Source organism: Mastigoproctus giganteus, chromosome 2, assembly GCF_048544385.1.
Source record: "Mastigoproctus giganteus isolate SK-2022 chromosome 2, ASM4854438v1, whole genome shotgun sequence".
Taxonomy (NCBI): Eukaryota; Metazoa; Arthropoda; class Arachnida; order Uropygi; family Thelyphonidae; genus Mastigoproctus; species Mastigoproctus giganteus.
Window position 1 is genome coordinate 10,200,863 of NC_143576.1, and position 25,043 is coordinate 10,225,905.

Below are 25,043 nucleotides of genomic sequence, written 5' to 3' on the forward strand. Positions count from 1 at the left end.
AATAAGCGCTATTTCAATAATCTGCTGATCATTAACTACTCTACCGATCGTGATATCATCTGCAAATTTTAACGTTACGCACTATATTTCTTTGTCAATGCCATTTAAGAAACTTGGAAAGAATAGTAATCCCAATACCAATCCTTGGGGAACCGGACTTCTTACATCAGCCCAATGTGAAGAGTAACCCTTAATCACAAATTTCTGCATCCTGCCTTGCACCACCTGCGACCGATCCAAGAAAGAATTTTCTCTGAGATTCCAACATGTTCCAGCTTGTATAGTAACCTCTAATGCGAGACTGAGTCAAATGCTTTGCTGAATATTCTAAATTATTTCCTACATCCAGCTCATGAGTGACTCTGCCAAATTAGCTACTCAGGTTAGTTAAACATGATTTCCTCTTTACCAAAAATTATATTTCTTTCATAAATGAGTTCATATCTAAATAATTCTGTACCGCACTCTTCTTTCATTGCTCCAATGACTTATCCCAGTGGTGATCTATAATTGATCTTTATTTAGTACCTTTATATAAAGAATAAAATTATTATATAGGTATATATTAAAAGGTCGAAAACCACTGTGTTAGGTATTTCTTTTGGCCTAGGGATACCGTTAAAAAATTACTGGGACACTAAGGGAGCCGTGAACCGAGAAAGTTCGGGAACCTCTGACTTATCCTAACACTGAAGTCGTTATCACTGAAGTTCATTGAAGTCATTACCTAATATTGAAATCTGACTGACCGGTCGGTAATTACTTACCGATTCTCAGAACCGCCCGTATGTATTTGCGAAACATTGGCACTTCTCCAAACCAAGAGAATTTCTCCCAACTCCAGTAATACCCGTATAATTAAACTTAATAGTTTAATGCCCTCTCTTGTCTCTACCCCCTTTAAATTGCTGGTATATGCCATCAACCCAAGAGCTTATTTGTCTTTAGGCTTTAAAGTTTTCTAATACAATCTTCGGAAATTTAAATGTCGTAATTTCATGCTTGTAAGCTTCACCGGCATAGTTTTTCTTTCCCATAAAGGGGGTCTCTCTTCTATAAGTATCTGTTTAATTTATCACAAAATCAGCTTGGTTATCTAAGACTTTCCCGTACCCATTACACAAGGGTAATAATGGCAGGAAATATACAGTCCCTCTCCCTATCTTTTTCATTCCACCTTTATTTTTAGCATTCATGGCTTCTGTGAGTATAGCTTTAAAGGCATGCCATAATTCTAATGTATTCGCGCCCTGTATGATGTCTGTATGTCGACACCGGTTAACAGAGGTCATGTAGCACCCTAAACTGTCATTATCTCTTCTTAAAATTAATACCCGTTTCTTTGCCTTTAACAACTGCTACCTCTTTCCCTTTTTATCATCCAACTTAGGACTCCATCACCGCTCTCTGTTAATGGTTCCTGTACTATTAGTCCTATGACGTCATCTAGTTTGTGGGTGATGATCAGATCAGGAATATTCTCCTCCCCCACTATCTTTCCTTACATTCTGACACAAGTTGATTTAAAAATTTCGTTCTCCCGGTTGAGTTTCTCTCCTGTTTGCTCCAATCAAATGAAATAGCCTATAATAAGATATACACACTTGTTTGCCCATTCTAGTTGTGTGTAGAAGCTCTCATCATAATCTGGTTTGTAGATTATTCCCACTCTCACTATACCTTTGCTTCCAACTGAATCGCCACAGATTCTATACCAGCATGTGTAACTTCTGAATCTGGAAGAGTTTTTATCGCGCTCAGGTTGCTTTTAATAAGAAGCATGATCCTACCATCCTTCTATTTTCCCTAACCTTCCTAAATAAATTGTAAATACCATAGCGAAACTGATCATCCCAAATTTCCGAGTGACACTACGTTTCCATTAGCCCTATTATATCAGCCTTAGCTCTCTTAACTGGAGTTCGAATTCACTTATTTTATTGACAACGCTCCTGACATTATTGTAAACACGGTTCATATTAAGCCACACTTAAATATTTCAAGCTATTTAAGTTTGTTTCCTTGGCATTAGCTTCCTACTCATTTGAAACATCACTAAACTCAGACCTCTTGCCAATATGGACCATTTCAACAACAAAAAACTTCTGAACTTTTTATGTGTAAGCATTATTTTGACACACATCATCATCAGATATTATTCCCATACCCCAACTAACAGTTTCTCTGAACCCTTAAAGGCATTATCAGTGATATTGGCACAAATGCCTTGCACCACCTTTATTCAAATGTATCCATCTGTACAAAACAGATTTTGTCTATCTGTCCATGAGTACAGAACAGCTGATAAAAATTCTCCTCCAATTGCCTTGCAGAGTCCCTAAAGCCATGAGTTAATCCACAAGACTTTCAGCATGCAGTCCCTCTAGCCGTGTCTGGGCAGAACTTGTTTTTGTTTGTTTTGTTTTGTTATTTAGCTTTTAGGAGCATTAGCAATTAAGGCCATATTGCTCCTGGGATATGCGGTGGTCATTCCCTGACCTTTCCGCATCCTCCGTATTTGGTGGTCACGGGCTTGAACCTCGGTCTTATCAAGAAGCGCGTGCTACGCACTGCTTGCTCCTGCCCACGGAGGCGCCAATGGGCAGAACTGAAAACAGATACCCATTATAACCTAACTTGGCATTTTTCCAGCATGGTCCTATATTTAACTAACAAATCGAAATTTCGTATTTTCTTAATATCATTAGCCTCCACATGAATAATAATGCTCTTTACTCCTCTTAAAATCTGACAGTGTGTTAGTAATAACATTAATTGTTGCTTCCAGCAGGCGCACCCTGATTCTAGCCCACCTATCCTTATTACAAAAAATTTTACTCGTTTCCCTGAAAATGGAGGCTCCTAATAGAACTAAATCCTTTTGAATCAGAGCAGCATGCACTTGACCATTCTGTCCTGTTTTATCGTGTGGTGTTCAGCGAGTGAGTTGGAAGCAAAAGTATAATGAGAGAATGAGAATAATCATGCTTTTATATAAATATTTCCATGGGCACTCTTACGAATTGGCATCTGTAATTCCACCGCTTTCTTCTAATCAGTCCGAAGAATTGTCTCAACTAGTCAACCTCCATTCATTGTCCAGTTATGAATTCACAGAATGACCCTTTCTCATTTAACCCTTCTACTTCTGCTGTCTGGAACATCCTTTCTTCAAAGGTTGTTTCCAAAAATTGCAATCTACAGAAATTCAAGTCTAATGTCAACAATGACGTAGCTGGGTGGTCAGGAGTTGGAGTGCAGTAGCACGCGCTCTTTGAGTGGACCGAGCTTCAATCCCGTGACTGCTAAATAAGATTAACAGTTGTACTGATTGATTTATTATAAACTCCACTGGCCTGGTGGTCGTGTCGGAGTATAAGCATTTATCGCTGACATATTAGCATTCAACCCATATACGGTCCTGAAGTACTATAGCTTCTGAAGCATTTAGTGTTCGGGGTTTAAAAAAAAAATAAAATAAAAAAAAAAAAAATAGGAGTGTAGTGTAGTAGGGAGTTCCGAAATGATTATCATTCCATGTTCAGCGTTTAATGATTATATTTAACTTCTACATATTGTTATGTCTGTATGGTTATACATTAATGTTTTATAATAATGAAGTGGCATTTTCTTACTGATGTTCACTGATAATTTCCTCGAGAACAAGAGAATTAAGTACTTTTAGAGTAAACTCTTTTAGAACCGGTGCAACACGATGCCAAAAATTATTTTATAAAGAAACTTAACCGCTCTGCTGCATAAATCAATAAAGTGGGCAGAAAGAGAGAGAAAGAGAGAATCGATTTCGGTCGAGTTACTTGGTTGCACTTGCTAGGGTGAAGCATTACGCTTTTGTTTTAAATGATCTCTGGAAAATCTTTACGCTGTTTAGATCCATGGAGTTATTTATTTGAAGCGAAAGGTTACTAAACCAACTAAGGATTCAAAAATAAAACTTCCTGTTTTACTGTTATAAGAAGTACTAACATAAATTATTTGAAAAAGTATTTAAGACACAGGAAGCGAATTAGCAATGTTCTAAGACAAAATCATTATCTTTGCATCATTTAGCAATTAAAGATAATGGTACTAGTATTATTCATACAATTATTCTTATACAAGTCAATTTACCTTCTGATTAGAGATTTTAAATTCGAGCCAGTCCCCGAAATGCGATCGCTCAGGGCTATTAAGATTTTTAGATTCGTCCCTATTACCTTTCCATTTCTGAAATAAATGTATAGAAAAATACATCTTTCAGAATATGGTTCGACAAATTTTACACTTCTGTAATTGTAACCACACAGTCTTCCTCGGTGTAAGTTTTTAACAGAAAAACAACGAAATTCTCTTTCGCCTCCATTGATTTGTCTTCCTGCGAATGGTACTACGTAAATTTTAGCGCATAATCTTTTCAATGAGAGCAGTGTGTCCTCATTAATCCTTGTAGTCATTCAGTAATTCAAAAAAGTTGACACTGCATCTTTTTCGTGTTTATTAATAATTAAAGAGAAGGGAAAATAAAAGAAAGAACACCTAGAGAAGAATATAAAATCCACCTTATAATATTAAAAGTCAGGGATTCGGACATTTAATAGAGGGAGCTACTAAGTAGAAATCAAAGGTGAGAAGGAGGAATTTAAGGGTGTTATGTAAACAAAACAAAAAAAAAAAAAAGGAAAGGAAAACATCTGTAACGGATTCCACGCATTTCTCTTTGTTATTTGACTTAGACTGCTGTGTACTATAGTAACACCGGTTTATTCGTCCCCGAATAATAGAGTCTATTGTATTTATATTGAAAAAACTCCAAATTGCTGTTTTAGTAGTAGGATTTTTGGGGCATCAGCAACCAAGGCCATATTGCTCCTACTGTCTGCCAACTGCGTGTTCTGTGGTCGGTTTTCTGTTTGCTGGACGAAAAACCACCGGAACAAAAACCATGCTACCCTCTCCTGAGTTCGACCAAATCAACCACGTTGTGAAAAAGTCCCATAAAAATTCCTGACATCATCAACGGGACTCGAACTCAGGTCATTTACATCTAGTGTGGGGAGGACGCCGATTCTACCAGCTATGTTGCTACCCACGATCTGTTGTAACGGGAACAGAGAAGACCAACAAGCTTAGCCAAGGACACCAAACCTTATATTACGAAGAAAGTCATTAGTTCTTTAAATTGCAGCGTCTGCAAACAAGACACCCACCACAGACCTGTTGAAGTTTGCAGTCTTTAAATGGATTGATAAACTAAATGCTGATGGATTCCTTCTCCTTATCGCGCATAATACAATTATACATATTATTAGAGGGGACGGGCAAATGATGTGAATATTTCTATTTTTTTTTTTTAAACCGGTGCTCTATAAACGTGCTTCCTTGCATAATTACCTCTGTACTAACACTAATATCTTATAGAGAACAGCGTTGCTTATTTGTACTCTTACCCTTTTACTTCAGGCGCAGGAAGTTTTACCTTAGAGAATTTTATAAATTGCTCCTAATAAAACTGATCGCCACTCTTGCCAAATAGCATCTTGTTAAACTGCCTCTAATTTTTTTTTTTTTATAAACCTCTCTTTTGACCTCGACTCTGCATACAGTAAGATCTTTAAATATACATTGTAAGTGAATTATTCTGCCCTCCATAATGTTTTAATATACAACAAATAGAGCCATGATTTATATATAAAAAAAAAAACTCTTCTTTAATTATTTTTATTATGTTTCTTCTATTATAATGATCATATGGTGAGATCCTGATTTGTAACCAATGGTTTTTGATGTCATAAATTCCATTTAATATCAGTAATCGCTTTACACCCAAAAACAGATTTATAACTAATAAATGGTGACGTCACAAATTCGATTTAAAAAAATACTTCTCAAAGCATTGTAAATTGAGAAATCGCTGCATACTAATACAAATAAAACTGTACACGTTAAAAAAAAAGACTTGCACATCCTTCCAGAACTGCTCTTCTCATTAAATGTGTTATCTGCACAACAAAATTAAGGCAGATGGAGCGCCCTCTAGTCTGACAAATCCAACTACCAAACAACAAAACAGCTGTGAGCGCTGGTACGTTTATTATAAAGGCATTCACAGCAAATGTAATTTAATTCTGAAATTTAATATTTGCTCGTATACATTAACATTACGTGCTCTTTCGTGACCCACTCATTGTGAGATGGTTTCTTTCCCTCACCGATTTAGACCTTGGTTTCCCATCCTGCTAACCAGACAAACCAATCATAAAGTACACGAAATTTATACGCACAATTTATTGATGTCTTATGGCCTTAGTGAACTTAGCGTAAACAAAACGAATGTCTTTGCACATTCGTTTTGTTTACGCTAACTCAAAAATGTTATGGGCAAAAAATTATACGGTCTAATGAACTGGTGTTTAAACTTTACTGGTGCAAACAATCCCAAATCAATCCAGCGTAATAAAAGACGAACTGAGATACAAAATATAGCCACAAATGTACAAGTAGTCATGAACGCAATAATGATGATCATATACAGATATATATATATATATATTTTTTTTTTTTAAATTGTTATTAGTAGATGGAAGGAGAGGACGGTTCTCTCTTGGAAAGAAGTATTTCATAGCTCAGCATCGAAAATTTTCGATTTAGATTCTGAGTTATGGTCTCTAAAATTTTCCTGTAGAGCGAGAGAAAAAACCTAGTCTTGGAACACTGCATAATCCGCTGAAGTGTGAGTTCCAGCTAAATTATGTCGCATTTCTTAATTTCCAAAGTAAACATTCTTCAGATCTTAAGTTTTTGAATACACGTCAAGCAATTAGATTCTTTCCTATCAATCCAGGAAAAAAAGCAAAGAAAGAAAGAAATCAAAAATATTAATGGCATGCAGCTCCCAGCAAATAAAAGCAAGTACTGCGCGCTTTACAGAATTATCGATGGCTATTAGTATATTGTCTTCTACAACGAAGCATTTGACCCCAAAAGACAAGTCATCTGTCACTAATTCTCTCCACACAATTTTTTTCTCTGGCTCTAAACACAACACGAGCTTACTTGTATAGATAAGTAAGGTGTCCCATGTTTAATTATAAATCAAGCTAATTCATTCCACAACAACACAGGATTTAAATTATTCAAGAAAAAAATCGACATAATGTGGATCGTTTAGTCGATGGGTACTCTTTTTATTATCTTGTATTAGAACAGTCTTTTTTCCTGGCGTATAGCAATTTTTCACAAGTTTACGGTAGTCGAACAGCTCTGTTCTTCAATGGAATACAAGCAGCGCACAAATTACCAACACACCCACTTCTTTTAGAGCCAGCAAGCCTTCATTAGTTTTTTCTTTGTGGAGGGCTTCGTCCTAGCGACAATGATTTGTCGTGGTAACCACTTCGCTAGAATAAAAGTGATTAGGGCAGGCAGTTCGTATTAAGGAAAATTTCATGTCTCGAACAGCACTGAAAAACAGACAAAGGGAAACTTTTTATGAGTTAGATATTACAGGGTGTTCAGAAGGACACTATTTCAAAGGAAAGCAAGTTTTTAATGTTATTATTACAAATCAATATTACACAAATAGTCCATTACAATAGAGATTGGAATTGACCTGCACGGGCATCCAAACAGGCCTTGAACACGTTTAACTTTATTTTCAAAAACCTTCTTTAGTTCTCGTGCGATGCCTCTGATGTAAGAAGCTACAGCAGTTTGGAGTTTCTGAAGTGATCGTGGGATTGTTTCTTAAACTTTATTTTGCTGTTCCCCACAAATAAAAGTCTGGTGAACGAGGGGGCCGCAGACTTTTTGGGATTATCCAATCAGTAAAAATTTCGCCTATGAGTGTCATCGATTGTGTAGCAGTATCAGTTAGCCGATGAATCGGAAGAGAATATTGGAAAGATAACATTCAGAGGTTATTGTTTCACTGAAGAAGATAGGCCAATGATTCTTCTTCTGGAGATAACAACTCAAAACCCAATCTTCTGCTTGTGGAGAGGTGTTTGATGTAGACCGTATGGATTTTCGAATGTCCATAATCGGGTATTTTGAGCATTCGCATACCCTGGCAAATGGAACCACACCTCATTAGTGGAGAATGTACGATCCAGAATACCATCGGTATTTTTAGTGATTAACTGTTGAAACCACTTGATTTTGGTGATCTGTTGCTTTTAATTCTTGGACAATTGTCATTTTGTGTGAGAAAAGGTATAACTTCTTCATTAGTGACTTTTCGAACATCCTGTGGTAAAAGAAAGATGCCTGTACATTTTAATTTAAACTCAAATTAATGGAACCAGTGCGATAAAACACACACACACAACTTTAATGGGGACATGTTCTGCTAGCTGAATGATTGTAATACCTTCCATCTTTAGGGGATTCGAACCCAGGTATTGTTTTTTCTAACAGGAAGGGCAGCGATCTTAATCACTGTGCTACTCTTGAGGGCACACTGTAGCATTAAAATGTTATTTTAATTGGTTACACTGCATCGGTTGGAGACACGACTTAGTGTGAACTGGGGTCACTAGTTGGCTTTCCATTTGGAAACTGCTTTAAGAGACCTAGAAAGCAAGGTTTCTTTCTGTTTGACCACAGAAACAGTAACGTATGGTGCAGAAGTTGAGGAACTCACTTGCACCAGGGTCCTGAGCTCAGGAAGCTCAAAAGAAAGGCCCAAGTTCTCGAAAATACGCTTGTACACCCATTCTTATAATAGATGGAGGAGTCGATTTCAAGAGATCCAATTTTCATTCTAATTAAGATACGAGTTCTGACCCGAATCCTATTGAGAGTTATTACATTTGTTGCATATGTTCCTCTACGCCTACGTAGAGGAACGTATGCATGCTTGAGCGGACACCTAACTGATCCGCTATGAAGATCAACAAATAGATGTGTTTTTTCATTAAATGTTTTTACACTCATTTCGTGGGTAGAGTCCGCTATTCGAGTCCTTCAGAATCTATTGGAAAAACATTTCTTATATACTTTTAAAATGTTATTTTAATTGGATGTGAGACCAAAATAAAAATAAATTGAAAGGGCTTATCACAAAAATCTCAACATCATCGTTGTACACATACTAATAATTGGGACTTTGAAACTGAATAGTACAACTGCAGTCCCAGACATCGAAACGTGTAACATATAATAATAAATAAACTTTCTGTTTATACTCCGGCAAGACCAAACGGTCAGAGGAGTTTACAAGATACACAGAATACAAGAAACAGCACCGTATTCAGCAGTCACGGGCTTGAACCCCGGTCACTCAAGGCACGTGTACTTGTGCACCCGCGCGCCTGACCACTAGGCTACGGCGGCCTTGGCGTGACTAGTACGACACCAGTGATGTGCGACGATGAATATCGTCACTTCATCGTATCAAATCACGCCACCTTTATTGCACTATCTTTCATTCTCCTGAGTCAACTAGAAAAGGATTTTTTAACGTTTACTGTTGAACGGTGCCTTATCATTGAAAGAATCCATGGCATTGTTAGACAGGAAGCTGATCAAACACAGTGGAGTGTGGAGACAAGTGTTTCGAACTTTAAGTATCTTTGGTAGTCTCTAAAATATATTCCAAGAGACCGGAGCAAGGTCATCTACCATCATTCAAAATGCATGCGCTATCTTTATAGTAAAAACAAAATTAAAAATTCTGCTACGTCACTACAAAACAACAAAATAGTTCATGTACAGTGAACACCACCCGTAGTTGCTTGTTAAAACAGGTTATAATGACAGTTTATAGATGCCTTCAATATCATAACAAAATTACAGCAATTCGCTATTACAGGGATGTCTATAAATTATTCACCTGAGTATGAAGGTTGATTAAAATTTTAGTATAATATATATATATATATATATATATATATATATATATATATATATATATATTGTAAAACAGGTTGCTGCACTTAATAATGCAACTCAAAGAATTTCTTATCACACAACCGCACTTCAGTAATCCTCCAAATCAGCACCTTTTGTAGCACGTAGAATGTCAAGAGGTTAGCCAAAGTGTTTTGATATATCTTGAGTAATGGAAGCCACTGTCTGTTCGATCCGGTTTTTCAACTCTGTGACTAACTTTTTTTGCATACACCTTGTCCTATAAGCCCACAGAGAGAAATCAACAGGTGTGATATCCAGAAAACGAGGCCATTGAATGGGACCATCCTGGACCGTCCATTGGTTAAGAATTTTTTTTATTTTTTATTGAGGAAATCGCCCACATGCAAGCTCCAGTGTGGTGGTGCTCCATTTTGCTGATAGAACACATGTGACTGCTTATCTTCCAGCTGGGGTGCAGCATACAATTCAAGTCTATCTAGGTCATTTTCGGAGTTTACAGTGTTTTCGTGGAAGAAAAAATTACCCAATCACCTAGATGAAGACAGTGCGCCCCACAAGTTTACCTTGGGATTATCACGCTCGTGTTCACGAACTGAGTGGGGATTTTCAGATTCCCACATGTGACAGTTGTGTCTGTAACTTTACCAGACAGATGGAATGTTGCTTCATCACTGGAAACGATACTTTCAGGAAAGTGCTCAACTTCGTCTATATGGTTAAAAATGTGAACAGCTAATTTCTCTCGTTGTGGTTTGTTGTGAGGCTTAATTTCCTGGATGACTTGCACTTTGTAATCAAAGTTTCAATCTCTTGAGAACAGCCCTGTGCAAGTTGCTAATATTTTAACCTACAGGTTTGCCTGGAGCTAGATTTTGTATGACTTCGGTTAACACTTCCTAAATTTACAAATATTTATTTGCAGATACACTAGACCTACCTGCTCCTTTCTGGCGCAGCACTGCCAGTTTCTTGAAACTGTTTCAACCATTGCCTCATTGATTGTTCTGTTGGTGGATATTTCTGGAATTCCCGTAGAAAATGTCTCTTTACAGTCACTGGAGATTTGGTATCCCACAGCCACGACACTCACATTGCTTTTGCCTGCGCTGTCGCCATTTTAATACTTTACTGACACAATGCTCGCTAGGATCAAGGCTGCCAACCGCATGAGCAAAAAACTGAGTTGCTTTGATAACTACAGCAAACCATTTTAAGATATCTATTACAATAAAATTTTAATCGAGCTTCATAGGTAGGTGGATAATTTACAGACACCCTGTATATCCTGACACCACAAATACAAGAAAAGAAAGAAACAATGTTCGCTAACTTGTATATTTTGCACCGAAATCAAACTTAAGAAAACTTATAACGTACAATTACGCCTCTCGCGATAATAAAATCAAGCTCATTTAAGTCTTCTTTAGGATGCTTGTGAAATTTACATCAAATGCAAGCAGTGGAGTTCTCTCCATTGGACAAATTCCTCAAAAAAAAAAACCATTCAAGGTTTGTGTCATTCAAAAGATGCTAACAGTTCTCTGTTATTTCAGTTACACACGACTTTAATACTGATCCAGAAAAACAATGCTTTAGCCATCCCTACAAGAAGTATGCAGCACCCCCACACCCTCTTTTTCGGGTTCAATTAGGTAATTCCAAACAGATATTCTAGGAACCTCGTGGGTTTCTTTGCTATCAGTTACCCAATTTAAGTTTCCGTATTTTCCAAACTCTAAAGCACACTGTTTTTCCTATAAAAAATTGCTAAAATTGCTTGAAAAACACTTCTCTAGAGAAAGTAAGGTTTTGAAAAGTTCAGCCCTTTTTGTACATGATGAGTCCAGATCGTAAGTAACTGAGGCAGCAAGATCGGTTGTTGAATTAAGCACAAAGCTGGCTATTATCAGTAAGGCCTTAGACATGAGACAGGGTCAAGTCTTTCAAGAAATGTGGATCAGTAATGCTTTCAATAACAACGAAGATGATAGACTCTCTGAAGAAAGTAAGAGGTCCTATGAAAACACAGTAATAACAGTCACAAACGCGAATTTATGATGGTTAAATTTCTTTAATAAACACTTGTGAATTTGTGTTTTAAATTTTTACAATTTTTTTTTTCCCTAAAATGTGCCGTTTAAACGTTCTGTTTTATAACCTAGTACGTCTTGTCGTCTATAAAATACGGTCTTTACAAACACTTAAGCATAGTAAATTCACCAAATAGTTTTTAATTAGATGCATAAACATACAAAATACTAGATCTGTTCAAAAGAAAGTATTCGCCGCTCGATATTAAAATTATCTGTGGGGTGAAAATTGTATTCTTTTTCGCGTGTGCTATCTTACACGCGAAAAAGGTGTATAAGTAACTTGTCATTCTTTTGCTTCTAGGCATGCAGTGTAGTTTATATCGTACGAGTCGACCTTGAATACAGGAAATTTATCTACCAACTTGCTGCGTCATCAACTTTTGATGGCTGCTGAGAAAGCAAATCCCCAACAAAAGAGTGCAGGATCAAGCACATGACTCAACCCAGATGTAATACATTGAACTGTCTCACACTTTTCTCAGCTGCGTGACACCGAGGGTCCAGCTGACATTTTCCATCACATTTCTGCTAATTCACTGTCGAATAAAATTTCCGAACAACTTGTACTGCAAAAGTGTCATTACACCAAAGGGATGGATCTGGTAAGAACTTTTAAATGTCCTCTCCACTGACATCTATAATGCATATTTGTTTTATTATCAGTATTAACGTCCACTATTATAAAATGAATACTTCTCCCCCAAATAGCTGAGTCTTCCATGTATAAATTCTACTTGCAGGTTCAGCTGTGAAAAAAGTGTTTAAACAGCTGGAACCACAAAAGATGAGAAAACGCATCTTGCATTTCGCAACTGGCACCTGTTCGCTCTTTGTCAAGAAGCGGTTTCATTTTATTTATTTTTCTCGTGCTTTTCAAATTTACGTTCTCTAAGAGTTGAAACTAATAAAAGTACATCTTCGAAATGAAGCAGCAGTATGCAGAAACTGGAGATAACCAGGAACACAAAAATACATAATTCAAATGAGTGAAATACGTGAGGACAACTATTTTGATGCGTGACAAATCCCGTCATTATCTCACCAATCACGGCCCACTTGTACTTCTGGCCTTCATTTTTTGCAAGTGCGCAGCCAAATCTATATCAGAACTTGGTAAACTCGAAATCACATCGTATTTGCGAAACAGGGTTAGTATTGAATGAAATCAGATGGCATGAATTAAGTTAGAATATTTTCTGACTAGAAGCGCATGGCATTTAGCATACAGGGAAGGTTACTCTGTCTATCAGATGACCTAGTTTCGTGTGAACGGGACCAGAGTGCATGTTGCTACAGGCAGATCGATAGAAAGCAATGCAAATCTCTTTTGGAGAGGAAACAGCCGGAGCGTAGTGGATAAGGAATTTTGTGCGCTCGATTTCAGTTAAAACAGTTTTGCAAAGACAGAAAAAAAATGTCAAAGGAAAACAAGGACTGCCAGGATACCTGCGTACACAAAGAGCTTGACTAGGCCGGTTTTGTAGTTGGCTATTTTCACCAGATGGTACTGTTTTTCTAAGAGTTTAAAACCAATGACCAGAAGGCAGGAAACCTGTTAATTGTACCTTTTCTGACCCCACATCACTGTCCTTGAGTATAAAGAAAAAAAAATTATCGTGGAACTTCTCGTGAGTGCGCGAATCATTCCACTGTACTGAAATTTCTAATGAACATAGCTTGAAATTAATTAAAAATTATTATTTGTATAAATGAATTCTGCTGCATTTTTCTAACATATAGAAGTAATAACTTCCGCTTTATTTCATTGAATATCGACTTTAAAATAATGAAATAACTGTACCACTAAAGTAGAAATATTTTATTCAGAGCATGTGGTTTCGAAAGGATCTTTTATTTACAAGAAAATGCATACACGTACTATCAATTCAGCAACTGAGGGTGAAGTCACGAAGCGTATAGGCTGGATAGCTCCAGGCGCGACAACTTTATGCATTACCTGTTGCTTTATTAGAAAAGTACCATACGTCAGCTTTTATGAAAGGAAAATTCTACTCCACACAGTGAGACTCCATCTTGTTTATTGAAAGCACCTCATGTATAAACTACAATTGGTTTCGCTTTCCATTTAATGCCAAATAAAAGACGTTTTAAAAAATTCTGTTACTTTTCATATATCAGTTTTATAGCACAGCAACAGACTGATGACAGACGGACAATTGTAAAGAAATCTCGCCATTAACTTACACAAACTACTTGCCCACTTAGGGAAACTTTGTGTCATCAATCCTCAGTAGACATCACCGCCTCCTGCTGCAAACTGTCAGAGACACGATCACCGTAACCAAGACAACCGGGTTTCTTTGTAAAAGCTGGACGTTGAATAAAGTGATCCTATTTATAGATCGGACGGAAGAGGAAGACACGCGCAGAATGGAGGGACACTGCGCTTCTCGGGAAACGCGGTTCAAGAAAAATTAAAAAAATATATAAAATTCGAGTCTCGAAACTGAGGTTGCTTATTATTCAAGGCATGACCATCGTTCGAAAAGCAAGATATTAGGTAACTCACCTGCCCATATTCCTTTTCAATACTCGCCCTCTGCCTCGTGAAGGTCCTAGAAAATAAAAAAACCAACGTGAGTATATTACATTATGAAATAAATATTTATTATAAGCAAATACAAATACACAATGAAAATTACCTGGAAAGGTTACAAATTCGCTATACCCATTCCTTTCAACTATTTATCCAATCAATCCGTAAATTTAGATAAACTTCCAAGTTCCACAAGAGAAGGAAGGAGTTTATTCCAACAGGCATCACTCTTTGACTAAAGGAAAATCTTTAGACAATCCAGTCTACAATTATCCACTCTCAATTTAAATTTATGGCCCTTGTGTATAGCACGTGACCTGGCTTAAAAATTCCATGGTCCGCAGGTACCCGTTTCCAAACTATTGCTTACCGGCTCCCTTTCTGTCCTTAACCATTTTGGACCTTTCAGTAGGCCCAAATTTAACTCAACACAATATTAGATGTGGTTTAATCACTGCCTTATATTTAAAACAATATACAGGTGATTATTCAATCATGGACTCATAGAATAATCATCTCTTCATCTCTACTGGCAAAGTTCCTATATGTCGCTGACAAAACGTCACGAGTAGTCTATCCACACCGTTCGGAAAACTTGACATTAGATGGCATAGTTACTCCCAAATCCTTTTCCTTTACTACAATCTCGACCTTTATAGTAATCAAGTGTGGTACGTTACTCTAGCAATACTGCTCACCAAATGCAAGACCTTGCATTTTTCAGCATTAAACCATGGGTACCATTTCCTCAATATTATGAGCAACCTTAGATGCTAAACTTGAAATGTCAACTTCAGTAACATTAATGAATATCATAAACAGTAAGGCCAAAAACCGAACCCGGTGGGACACCACCCATAACGTTAATCCATTAACCCTCCTTTTATGTGTAGCAGTTCATCAATCATTCATAAAGGACTATATCAAAAACGCTGTATCGATTGGTTTAAAAAATGATATGTAACACTATCCAACCAAAAGTTGGGATCTCTCTGATTGTAGGAAATTGTGCGTGACTATGAAACGAGCCTACGAAGTATCCAGCGGTTACATGAATACAAAAAAAAAAAGTTCTCTCCAAAGAATGAATTGCTGAAAACCCTAAACTGTCTTTAAATTAATAACAAGACTTTCCTACGAAAAATGTTACAATTTATCACTAAAATTATTTAATAGAACTGGTGTTGCATAATCAATAACCAGCTTTACCGGCATTTTTATGACAAGGAGTTTTTACTGTTCAATTAAATTTTTAGTTTTCGCAGGGGCACGTGGAGCTGCAAAAGTTCTTTCTGCTCATTTTCTCTGTCCTCTTCCTCTCTCCAGTGCTGCTACTTGTTTCCTTTTCTTTTCCACTGCTATTTGCAGGATTAATCGATCAACTACGCTTTAATTTGTCTTCCGTGATGTGTTGTGTTCAGGGCTGATAAAATCCCGTTTTCCAGAAAAACTATTTTTATTTTGTTTGTGAGTCGAATTCATACAGTTTGTTTTTTTATTGATTAGCAATAATTACTCTAGAGGGGGTTTCGGCAACCTCGCGGGGATTAAAATTTACAGTTTCGCCTCTGGATTGTATGCTTGTTGGTAAACGTTCAGAGTTAAGTTGCAAGATGGTACTTAATCTTTCCAGGTGAGGGAGGTTAGGTCAACTTGTATACACTATAATACAGTATACGGGTACTAAAATAGTTTTGCCATTATGTTATTTCCATTAGCTAAATACAAAAAAACAGAAAAAGTGAACCAGAATCAAGTGAGACAGCTGGTGAAATTCTTTAATTTTCCTGTTCTTAACACCAGTTAAGAAAAAAGTCCTTTGTTTAGATTTTAGGCTTTTACATCAGTGAACATGATTTGTCTATTTTTTATGAAAACGGATCTCCCTATCTCCTATAAAACAGCCCACATTTCTGGTAATGCCCCTCTAACATTTTATGATGCATGCGCAAAACAGATCAGTTTTTCTTCAACCATTGTATTCTCTATTGAAAAAAATTCTATAGATATTGTGACTGCTACACACAATGGCATTGATTAGGAGTTGATAAAAGTGCCTAGAAGATATTGATCCACTCGATCAACTGTAGTTCTGGCAAAGTTGTTCATCACAGAGGTAAGAGCGTGGGTGTGTGCGTCAATTAGATCTCTCGGGAACACATGCTGTATTGGATTTATATCCGATAATTATGTGGCTACAGAAAATGATCACATTTCATTTTATATTCCTTATGTCTTCGCGGGTAGCACTGTGGTTACAAGCTGTTTATTAGTAGAACGATGCCAACATCCTGACAGTCAACCGTTGCAAGGCTTTGTTGCCATTTCTCAACCAAATGTTTCAAGTGGCTCTACTTTAATTAACATCCTGGACAATCTTGAAAGACGATGCACACTGGTGGAGAAAAGTTATAGTTCAGATGATTGTATATGCTTGCTCTTTAAATAAAATTGAAGTTGTTTGTGTCCACAGTGGAAACAGATGCAAATAAGCACGTGTAGGTTCGATATTATGTTGACAGGATGAGCCAACATTCAGTCTTCTTTGACTACGAAATCCTTGGGCTCTATGTTAGAGACTTATTAGTGACGGTAATGCTCCTTTCTCATAGAGTATCGTATGTATAAATTAATGTATAAATAGATATTTCATATTTCTATAATTAAAAAAGGCATAACACTAGTTATAAAGACTATGTGAGCATCCAACGTAATCAGCATTACATCAAAATGGAAAACATTCCCAGTTCGACAGTAACATGCATCAATCAGCACTGCAAATCATGGCATTTAGAAAGAACAGAACAGAATTTTTAAACTATAGTCACAGAAAATAGACTGAAAAGTAAAAAAATAAAAATGGTTGCCCAAAAAATTAGAAATTTTATTCAATATACAAAAGGGCCAATTTTTGCCCGTACACTCCTAGCATGGATTCCAATGGGTGGCTGAGGGAGCAAAACTACAGATTTGACCATTCTTCCATCACGTTAGTTGTCAGCTGTTGTATTGTAATCGGTAGAGAGCTGCGAAGCCGAACTGCTCTTTCAAGATATTCTGAATGGAGTCAGATCTTGAAAATTAGGCGACTAGAGTAGATGCTGGGAATCTTAGGAAGGCTCCTCGAACCACAATTTGATGCAATTTTTGCACTTTGGGTAGTTGCATTTTTCATCTCGAAACAATCCACCAAAATCCTGGTAAAAAATGAAGTATTACGGATGGACTTGGTCCGATACAATAGATGGAGCAAACACGTGTTGTTCTAATGGTATGAGCGAACTAAGTTCGTACCAAAAGAACGACGATATCGCCTGCAGCGGCTTGAGTGATGGACACGAGACAGTGGATGCACAGCTTCCTATGGTCCAAGCCACACTTTCACCCTATCATTAATGCACAAAACTGTAAATCGAGACTGATCGACCACATGATCTTTTTCCACTGTTTCGCAGTCCAGGAAAATGGATATTTCTTTGCATAAATTGAATTTTTCAGCATTTGTTGCGCAATGGACAATTTATTCTGACGCAAAATTCGCTTTGAACTCCTAAATTCTCGGCTTTCTTCTGCATTTCTTCCTTTTAGAGCAGCGTTCTCCTTCCTTCTTCTACTCATTGTATACTTTTGAGATTGGCGCTTTCGTCACACCACTAATTTCCTTTGTTTCCTCAATTGTGGCTACCGCAAAACATGCTCCAACAATAACACCTTGAAAAACCACCTGTCTTTCCATGATCGAAACTACTAAGAAGTCCCAAGCAAAGCGTATAGTGTTTATCTGATACCAAGGATGCAAGGAAGTTGTGATCATGCCATGTGACAACTACATCTATATACCCCACGTTTAGTTATCTTTTTGACATCAATTGCAAAAGGCTTCTAATTTTTTTTTCCCGGTGAATGGATTATGCTATGTGTAGTAATACCATACTACATTTAAACATCATTCCATTGCTTCAGCATTCGTGCTCTGTTTTCAGGAGGCACGAATTTTGAACAGGCTAAGTAGAAAGTTTGTTTCTTGTCCAAATGGTAGTCGGGCATTCTGGTCTCTGGCCAAAGCTATTGGCCGCAACTTCTGCCCACCTCTTTTCTCACCTTTGTCAAAAGCGATTGGTTCTATTGTCATCTCAGCTAAAGATACAGTTGACTCGCCAGCATCCTACTTTTCTTCTAACTCGTGTATTGATGATCTCGGTAAACCACCGCCTCCATTTCCCAGAAGACTCCATTCAATGCCTCCTGTGATCTTCACTCAAAAGGATGTCAGAAGAATTTTGAAGAGAATTGATACAAAGAAAGCGCCCGATCATCATGATAGCATTTCTCCACTTGTTCTCGAAACCCGTGCTCCTGAGCTTATTCCAGTTCGATGTCGCCTTTTCTACACTTTTTTATTCCTCTGGTGTTTTCCCCTTCTGCTCGGATATTTGATCATATCCAGACAGTCAGTTTCTAAATAGGGTGACAAATCCCTCTAATAGAACCTAATTTCTACTCTTTCTAAAATAATGGACTAATCTGTTAACTGCCAACTCGTAAATTATTCGGAAACCTTCCATCTGATGAATAATCAACAGTATGGATTCCCTTAGCGTCGATCCACTGGTAATATACTGGCTTTTATGTTACCTATCTACGGACCAATTCAATGGAAAAGTTTGGTGAAACTCAAGCCGTTGACCTTGACATTTCAAAGGCTTTTGATGGTGTTTGGCATAAAAGGATGTCATAAGCTTCCATATTGTGATTCGCCAACTGTGTTTTGTAACTAGGTATCCAGTTTTCTCTCTGACCGCTCACTGCTGTTGATAGTAAATGACTTTGTCTTCTAACTCATCCACTAATGCAGGTGATCCCAAAGGTTCAGTTGTTTTTTCCCACTCTTTTCTTCTTGTACATTAATGACCTTCTTCCATTGACCGGAAATCCTACCCATAGTTTTGCTGATGTTGGCACATTGCATTCCACCTTCCAGTTTGAGAAACCATGCCCTACACAAACAAATTCAAATTCTTGAATATCCACTACCAATTCCTTAAATGCCGATCTCCAAGTCATTCTCCAGAGCGGCAAAGAGAATTTAGTTGATTTCAACCCTTCTAAAACTGAGTCCTGTCTTATATCTCGCAAAAAAGGTTACTTCTGTTCCTGTGCTTATCTTTGACGGCGCTCAGATTTCCAGACAAGATAATATATCTCTATTGGGGATTACCTTGACTTTTAATGTCTTTTGGCATAAGCACATTACAAATATTGCTTCCTCTTATCTAAAAACTTGGGTTTTCTCTTATGCTCTCGGCATTACTTTTCTTCCAAACAGCTGTTCATTTTGTAAAAATCGCAAATTTGCTTTACCATGGAATACTGTTCCCACATTTGGGGTGGTGCCCCTAAAACCTCTCCCAGGCTTCTAGATTCCATTCAAATGAAGGTAATTAGATTAATTAATGACGCATCTCTAACAGAGTCTCTGCATTGCTGTCTCATAGACGTTCTGTTTCTACTGCATGCCTTTTCAACAGATACTTCCATGGGTACTGTTCTTGTGAATTGGCTTCTAATTCCCGCTCTCTCTTCCAAAGCAGTCCGAACACGTGCCACAACCAGTCAGCATAATTTTACTGTCCAACTTTAAACTCACAGAACCAACTATTTCTCTTCCTCATTTATTCCTTCAACTTCCATTTTTCTGAACAATCTCCGTTCACATGTATTTCCTGAAAATTCTATAGAAGTTCAGGTCTAATGTCAACAAGTATCTTCTTTCATCTTCTCAATCCATGCACGATACTAAGTACTATAGGTTCTCATTCATCTCGTGAGTGGGGGTTTCATTAAAAAATATATTACTGCATAGCAGATATGTCTGGAGCTCATTCCTTTGCGTCAGTCAATGGTGTTCTGTATTTTTGGGACGAATGTTTTTAACCCAAGTTTGCAATTCAGCTTCCATCCTGCTGGTTTAAATCAATCGTGAAGTGCGCAGCTACTTCTATCGCTGTATGCATGACAACATATAATAAGCGTATAATTAATTGAAACTGGGCTGTTACACATTACACTGATTTAATTTTAGCCATTTCCTTTGTTGAGTTTCTTCTTTCCTTTGCTTTAATTAAGAACGACAACGACAGTCCGTCGTGTTTTATCATATCGAACTAATTAAGTTGACATTAATTTAGTCAACTTAATTAGTTCGTTGTTAATTGCGATATCTAAAGTATTAAAGCGCGTGCTTATTAATCATAATACAGTGAATGAACAAGAAAATGGACTTGCTTTGATAATTAGGAAAGGAGATAGGAACTGTTTTAAACTGAAACAAGACTGGCATGCATGTCCAAAGTAATAGGCGAATCCATGAGTATGTGGGGTATTTATATAAAACTAATTATAATTTAATTAGATTAATCTAAAAAATTTAAAAATCGCTGTGGTAGCAACTGCTACACCCCTTCCAAAAAATAAATAAAGCTATTTCAAACAGCTCAACGAAAAGAATATTTTCGAAGTTTGCCACTTTGTTCATTACCCGTGCACTCAGTGGCAACAGATGGTGCCAAACAGTTTTTTCTTAGATTATACAAGCGACTGAATGGCAAAAAGAAAATGATGATATCCTCTACTCTATGCTGCTCTTCTGTTATATAATTCGGATCATATGTTACAGCTGAAGTTCGGTGACAAATCTCATCAGTCAGACCACTTCAGAAAAATAATTAAATATCGATTAAAAACAGGCCCTCTAACGATCAGTTGAAACATGAACGTAATGCGAATACGCCACATGAGGATTTGTAAAAAATAAGAATTCGTTCTGTCTCTTGAAGAAAGTAATTACTTCATTTCTCCGCGTATCTCCATCTGCTGTATTTGCGAGATCTACTTGCTTCCGAACTTCAGAGGTAATAAATTGCATGAAGTAAGAAAGTGGTTGTTGTTGTAGATAGGGTTTTAGGAGCTTCAGCCATATTGCTCGTGAATACTGTCTGTAAATTGCGTGTGTACTGTGGTCGATATGCTATTTGCAGGAATGAAAACCATGCTACACTCTTCTGAGACCGGCTAACTCAGACACGTTGTGAAAAAGGCCCATAAAAATTCATGACGCCATCGAAGGGACTCGCACTCAGGTCTTTTCCGCTCGGTGTGGGGAGGATGGTAGTCGTACCAAATGTGCTACCCACGAGGGCATTGGACAGTGGACAAAACAGAAGAGAGAATTGCAGTAATTTGATGCATGCACTGGATAAGTACATGCCATAAATATGTACACAGAAGTTTAAGAAAAGAAACATTGTACCTACATTGGCTGTAAAAATAAAAGGAAAGAAATAAAGGTGATTTTTAAATTACTTAATATAAAAATGTAATTCTGATTACAATAAATATCGAAATGCAAGAAAATAGTTTAAAGAACAATTCCTTAGTAGTAACTGACAGATGCAGCGAAACTCATGAAAACAATCAAATTAGTAGGAAAAGATCCCAACAAATATCAACACCAAATCAATTTATGGCCCTTTTTATTCCCGATTCAAGGACACGTAAAATGAAAAAATCCAATTTGTATAATAGGTTTCAAAAAAGTAAAAGATCTAGAAGAAGTAATGATAATACAAATGGTGAAGCAGTTTCCTCCTAAAGTAATTTAACAGTAAACAGAATCGTAAAGAATGGCCAAACAGATTAAAATTTCAGTTGAAATCTCTTTTGTAGAAATTTAATCACTACGATGGATGCTGCCAACGCTTAATGTAAATGGATAAGAATTCTTGATGAGAAGATTAATGCGTTACAGTCCAATATTGGGACAATCTTAATTTTATGCTAATTGACCATATAAATTATATTTTTTGTCGCTCCAAAAACTGAAAAGCTCTTAACTGGGTTTAATTTGGCATATCATAACTACCAGATCGATATGTCTTTAATGTAAAGAGAGAAGCCATGAAAAACTTCGCCGATACCCAAGCCAAGGCGGTGTTTACCAATTCACCTGCCAATGGTGAGCAAACAGTTATGTTCCATAAATTATTTATAAAAAAAATTACAGACAATGAGGTCGTTCCTTGATGTTTCTGCACTAACTCGAATAAGTAACGCTTCACCAGTGGAGAAGACTGTTGCTTATTCTCGGTCGATACAACCCTCCAAACGGCACAAGTTCGAGAATTTTTGCCCTTTCATCGGTGAGTGGACAGCTCATATATTGTGCAGTTATACTGTATAGCTTGGTTGTCACTGTTGCAGCACCATGGAACCCGCCCACAGACCGATGAAAGGGCAAAAAGCCTTGAAACGGTGCCGTCTGGGTGGTGGTATCCGCTGAGAATAAGTAACATTAGTCTTATTCACTGATGAAGCTGACTTATTCGAGTTAGTGCAATATCATGGCAAATCGTTGTGAAGGTATTCACAATATGAAATATAATTAAAACGATGCCAATTAATCTATCTTGGTAGTTTATTGCGTATAAAAATGATGCATTGTACTAACCCATTTGTGAGTAAGCGCCTTCGTAGGGCTCTAGCTTCATTAAGGCTCTAGCTATAAAGATTTAGCATTGCATTGCCATTAGTAGAGGCATACGATACAAGAAAGCAGGCTTATGCAGTATCAGCCAAAAAAAAAAATAAAAATAAAAATCACATTTCTGGCCCTTTTACAGCGATTCTGTTCTTCACACAGAAAACGGAGGGGTGTTGAACAAATGCTATAGGTGCCGCCCATTACATGTCCACACATTGAAGCTGTTAAGGTTCTGGGAGGATTAAATAAAATGAACGACGGTAAAGTTTTGATTCCAGGACTAGGGGGCCATAAATTCAAAACTAATCAGCACACGAGTGAGAATAGATCGAGAATAGATCAGTGAATGTATAGGGTAGTACAAGATACACGAATTTCGTATGCCTGTGGTTATGTTAACTGAATCATCAAGAATAACTGTTCTCTGTTTTTTTTTTTTTTTCGATTTATTTTATATAAAAATAACCAAAATTTTGCTTTCTTGTACTTCTAAAAAAAGCGCGCTTCTGAAAGTTGAAAACTTTTAAGAATCACAAACGAATGGAGAAGAGAAATTCCCAAAGTGGGTGGCGAAATTTTGAATTTTAAATATCAAATTAATCTTAAATTATACTGTAAACTACTTTTTCTACAGTTTCCTGAACATGTACTGTTCGGAAGATTCTTAGTCTCCTCGTTCTAGTTCTCCTGCTTTCAAGAATTCGCTATTCTTCCGTTAGTTTATGAGAAAAATATATATTAGCGCTTCAGCTGCAAAGCAGAAAGTGTGTTATACATTGGCAATGTAAAATCAAACACAGATGAATTCATTCATGTAGTAAAAAACTCGATTGATTTTAATTCTCCGATTTTTACTGGTTCGATTTTAATGAGGTTGGTCCTTGACATTGTCACAGACATTCTCTCCGATATGCCAGAAAAGCTGTACTTGTTACCTGGAAGTCTAAAACGCTGATGGAACTGATATTCGGGTGGCACTCAAGTCAAGTGGACCCAATTTCGGCGAAGTGCGGACGGTCTGGGACAGCCGAATCCTCTGCTTGCACCTTCACGATGGTGGGACTGATAGTAATCCTAGGTATAACCTCCATGCACAAGTACATGGTGGATGACCACCACCCAGGTGTGAACCAACGTAAGCAGGGGTCGAGGTGTGACGCCTACGCCACATGGAGGAACGCCGCCCCTCTATGTTATCAGGCAGTACTAGGTGGTAGATGACTCTCATCAACCGGTGAAATACCACCACTTTGCTTATTGGAGGCTTGAAGTGGTGGAACCCATGTTTAGTCTCTAGAGCTAAGTTCCGGTCAACGCTTTCCTATCTATTCCATCATGCAGTATAATTGATGACTTTTGAGGTTATGATGAACATCGTGGCGAGATCCAATATTCCTTACTTTTCGAGGGTACAGCTCTAAAACTGTGTTCGCAGGCCGGTCGCTAGTTAGTACAATGGATCGAACCTATTGGGGACTGTCTAGGATGCTTCCGGATCAGCTAGTGTATAATCTTGCTACCTCTACTCTGCCAAATAGTGATTGGAGGGAGTCCGAGTAGTGTGTATGAGGGGGGCATTGTCGAAGCACGTTATGTCAAAGATCTGGGTATATGGTGGGACATGCCACATCCAAAAATTTCATTACTTCATACAGCATGTCCCACCAACTTTTTCTTACTATTGAATACACCATAAACTGTCAAACTAATAAGAGCAAACTTATCTGCTAAAAGATCTAAACATCCAAGGCACTTCCTAATTCATTTCACAAATATACGTGGTCTCAATTCTAATCTCAACGATGTCCATTTCACTTGCAGTCTGCCAAACCCCATGTACTTTTTCTGACAGAATCTCAGTTATCGGTTGATTCAACTACTGCTCATCTCAGTTGCCCAAATTATTCGCTGTATGATTCTTGTCGCCTCAAAGGTGGTACTTGTGCATATGTCCGTTCTGATATTCCCTGTCAGAGACTTG

At 37.4% G+C, this 25,043-nt stretch overlaps 1 protein-coding gene across 1 annotated transcript in view; it reads right to left on the reverse strand.

Moving 5' to 3' along the window:
* The window catches only part of nwk (FCH and double SH3 domains nervous wreck), a 505,896-nt gene that overhangs the window by 286,970 nt on the left and 193,883 nt on the right, over positions 1–25,043 (reverse strand). Inside the window, exon 3 of the mRNA XM_090389564.1 lies at positions 14,497–14,542. Within this exon, the coding sequence (XP_090245690.1) occupies positions 14,497–14,542 (46 nt within the window). The remainder of the gene's footprint in view (positions 1–14,496; positions 14,543–25,043) is intronic.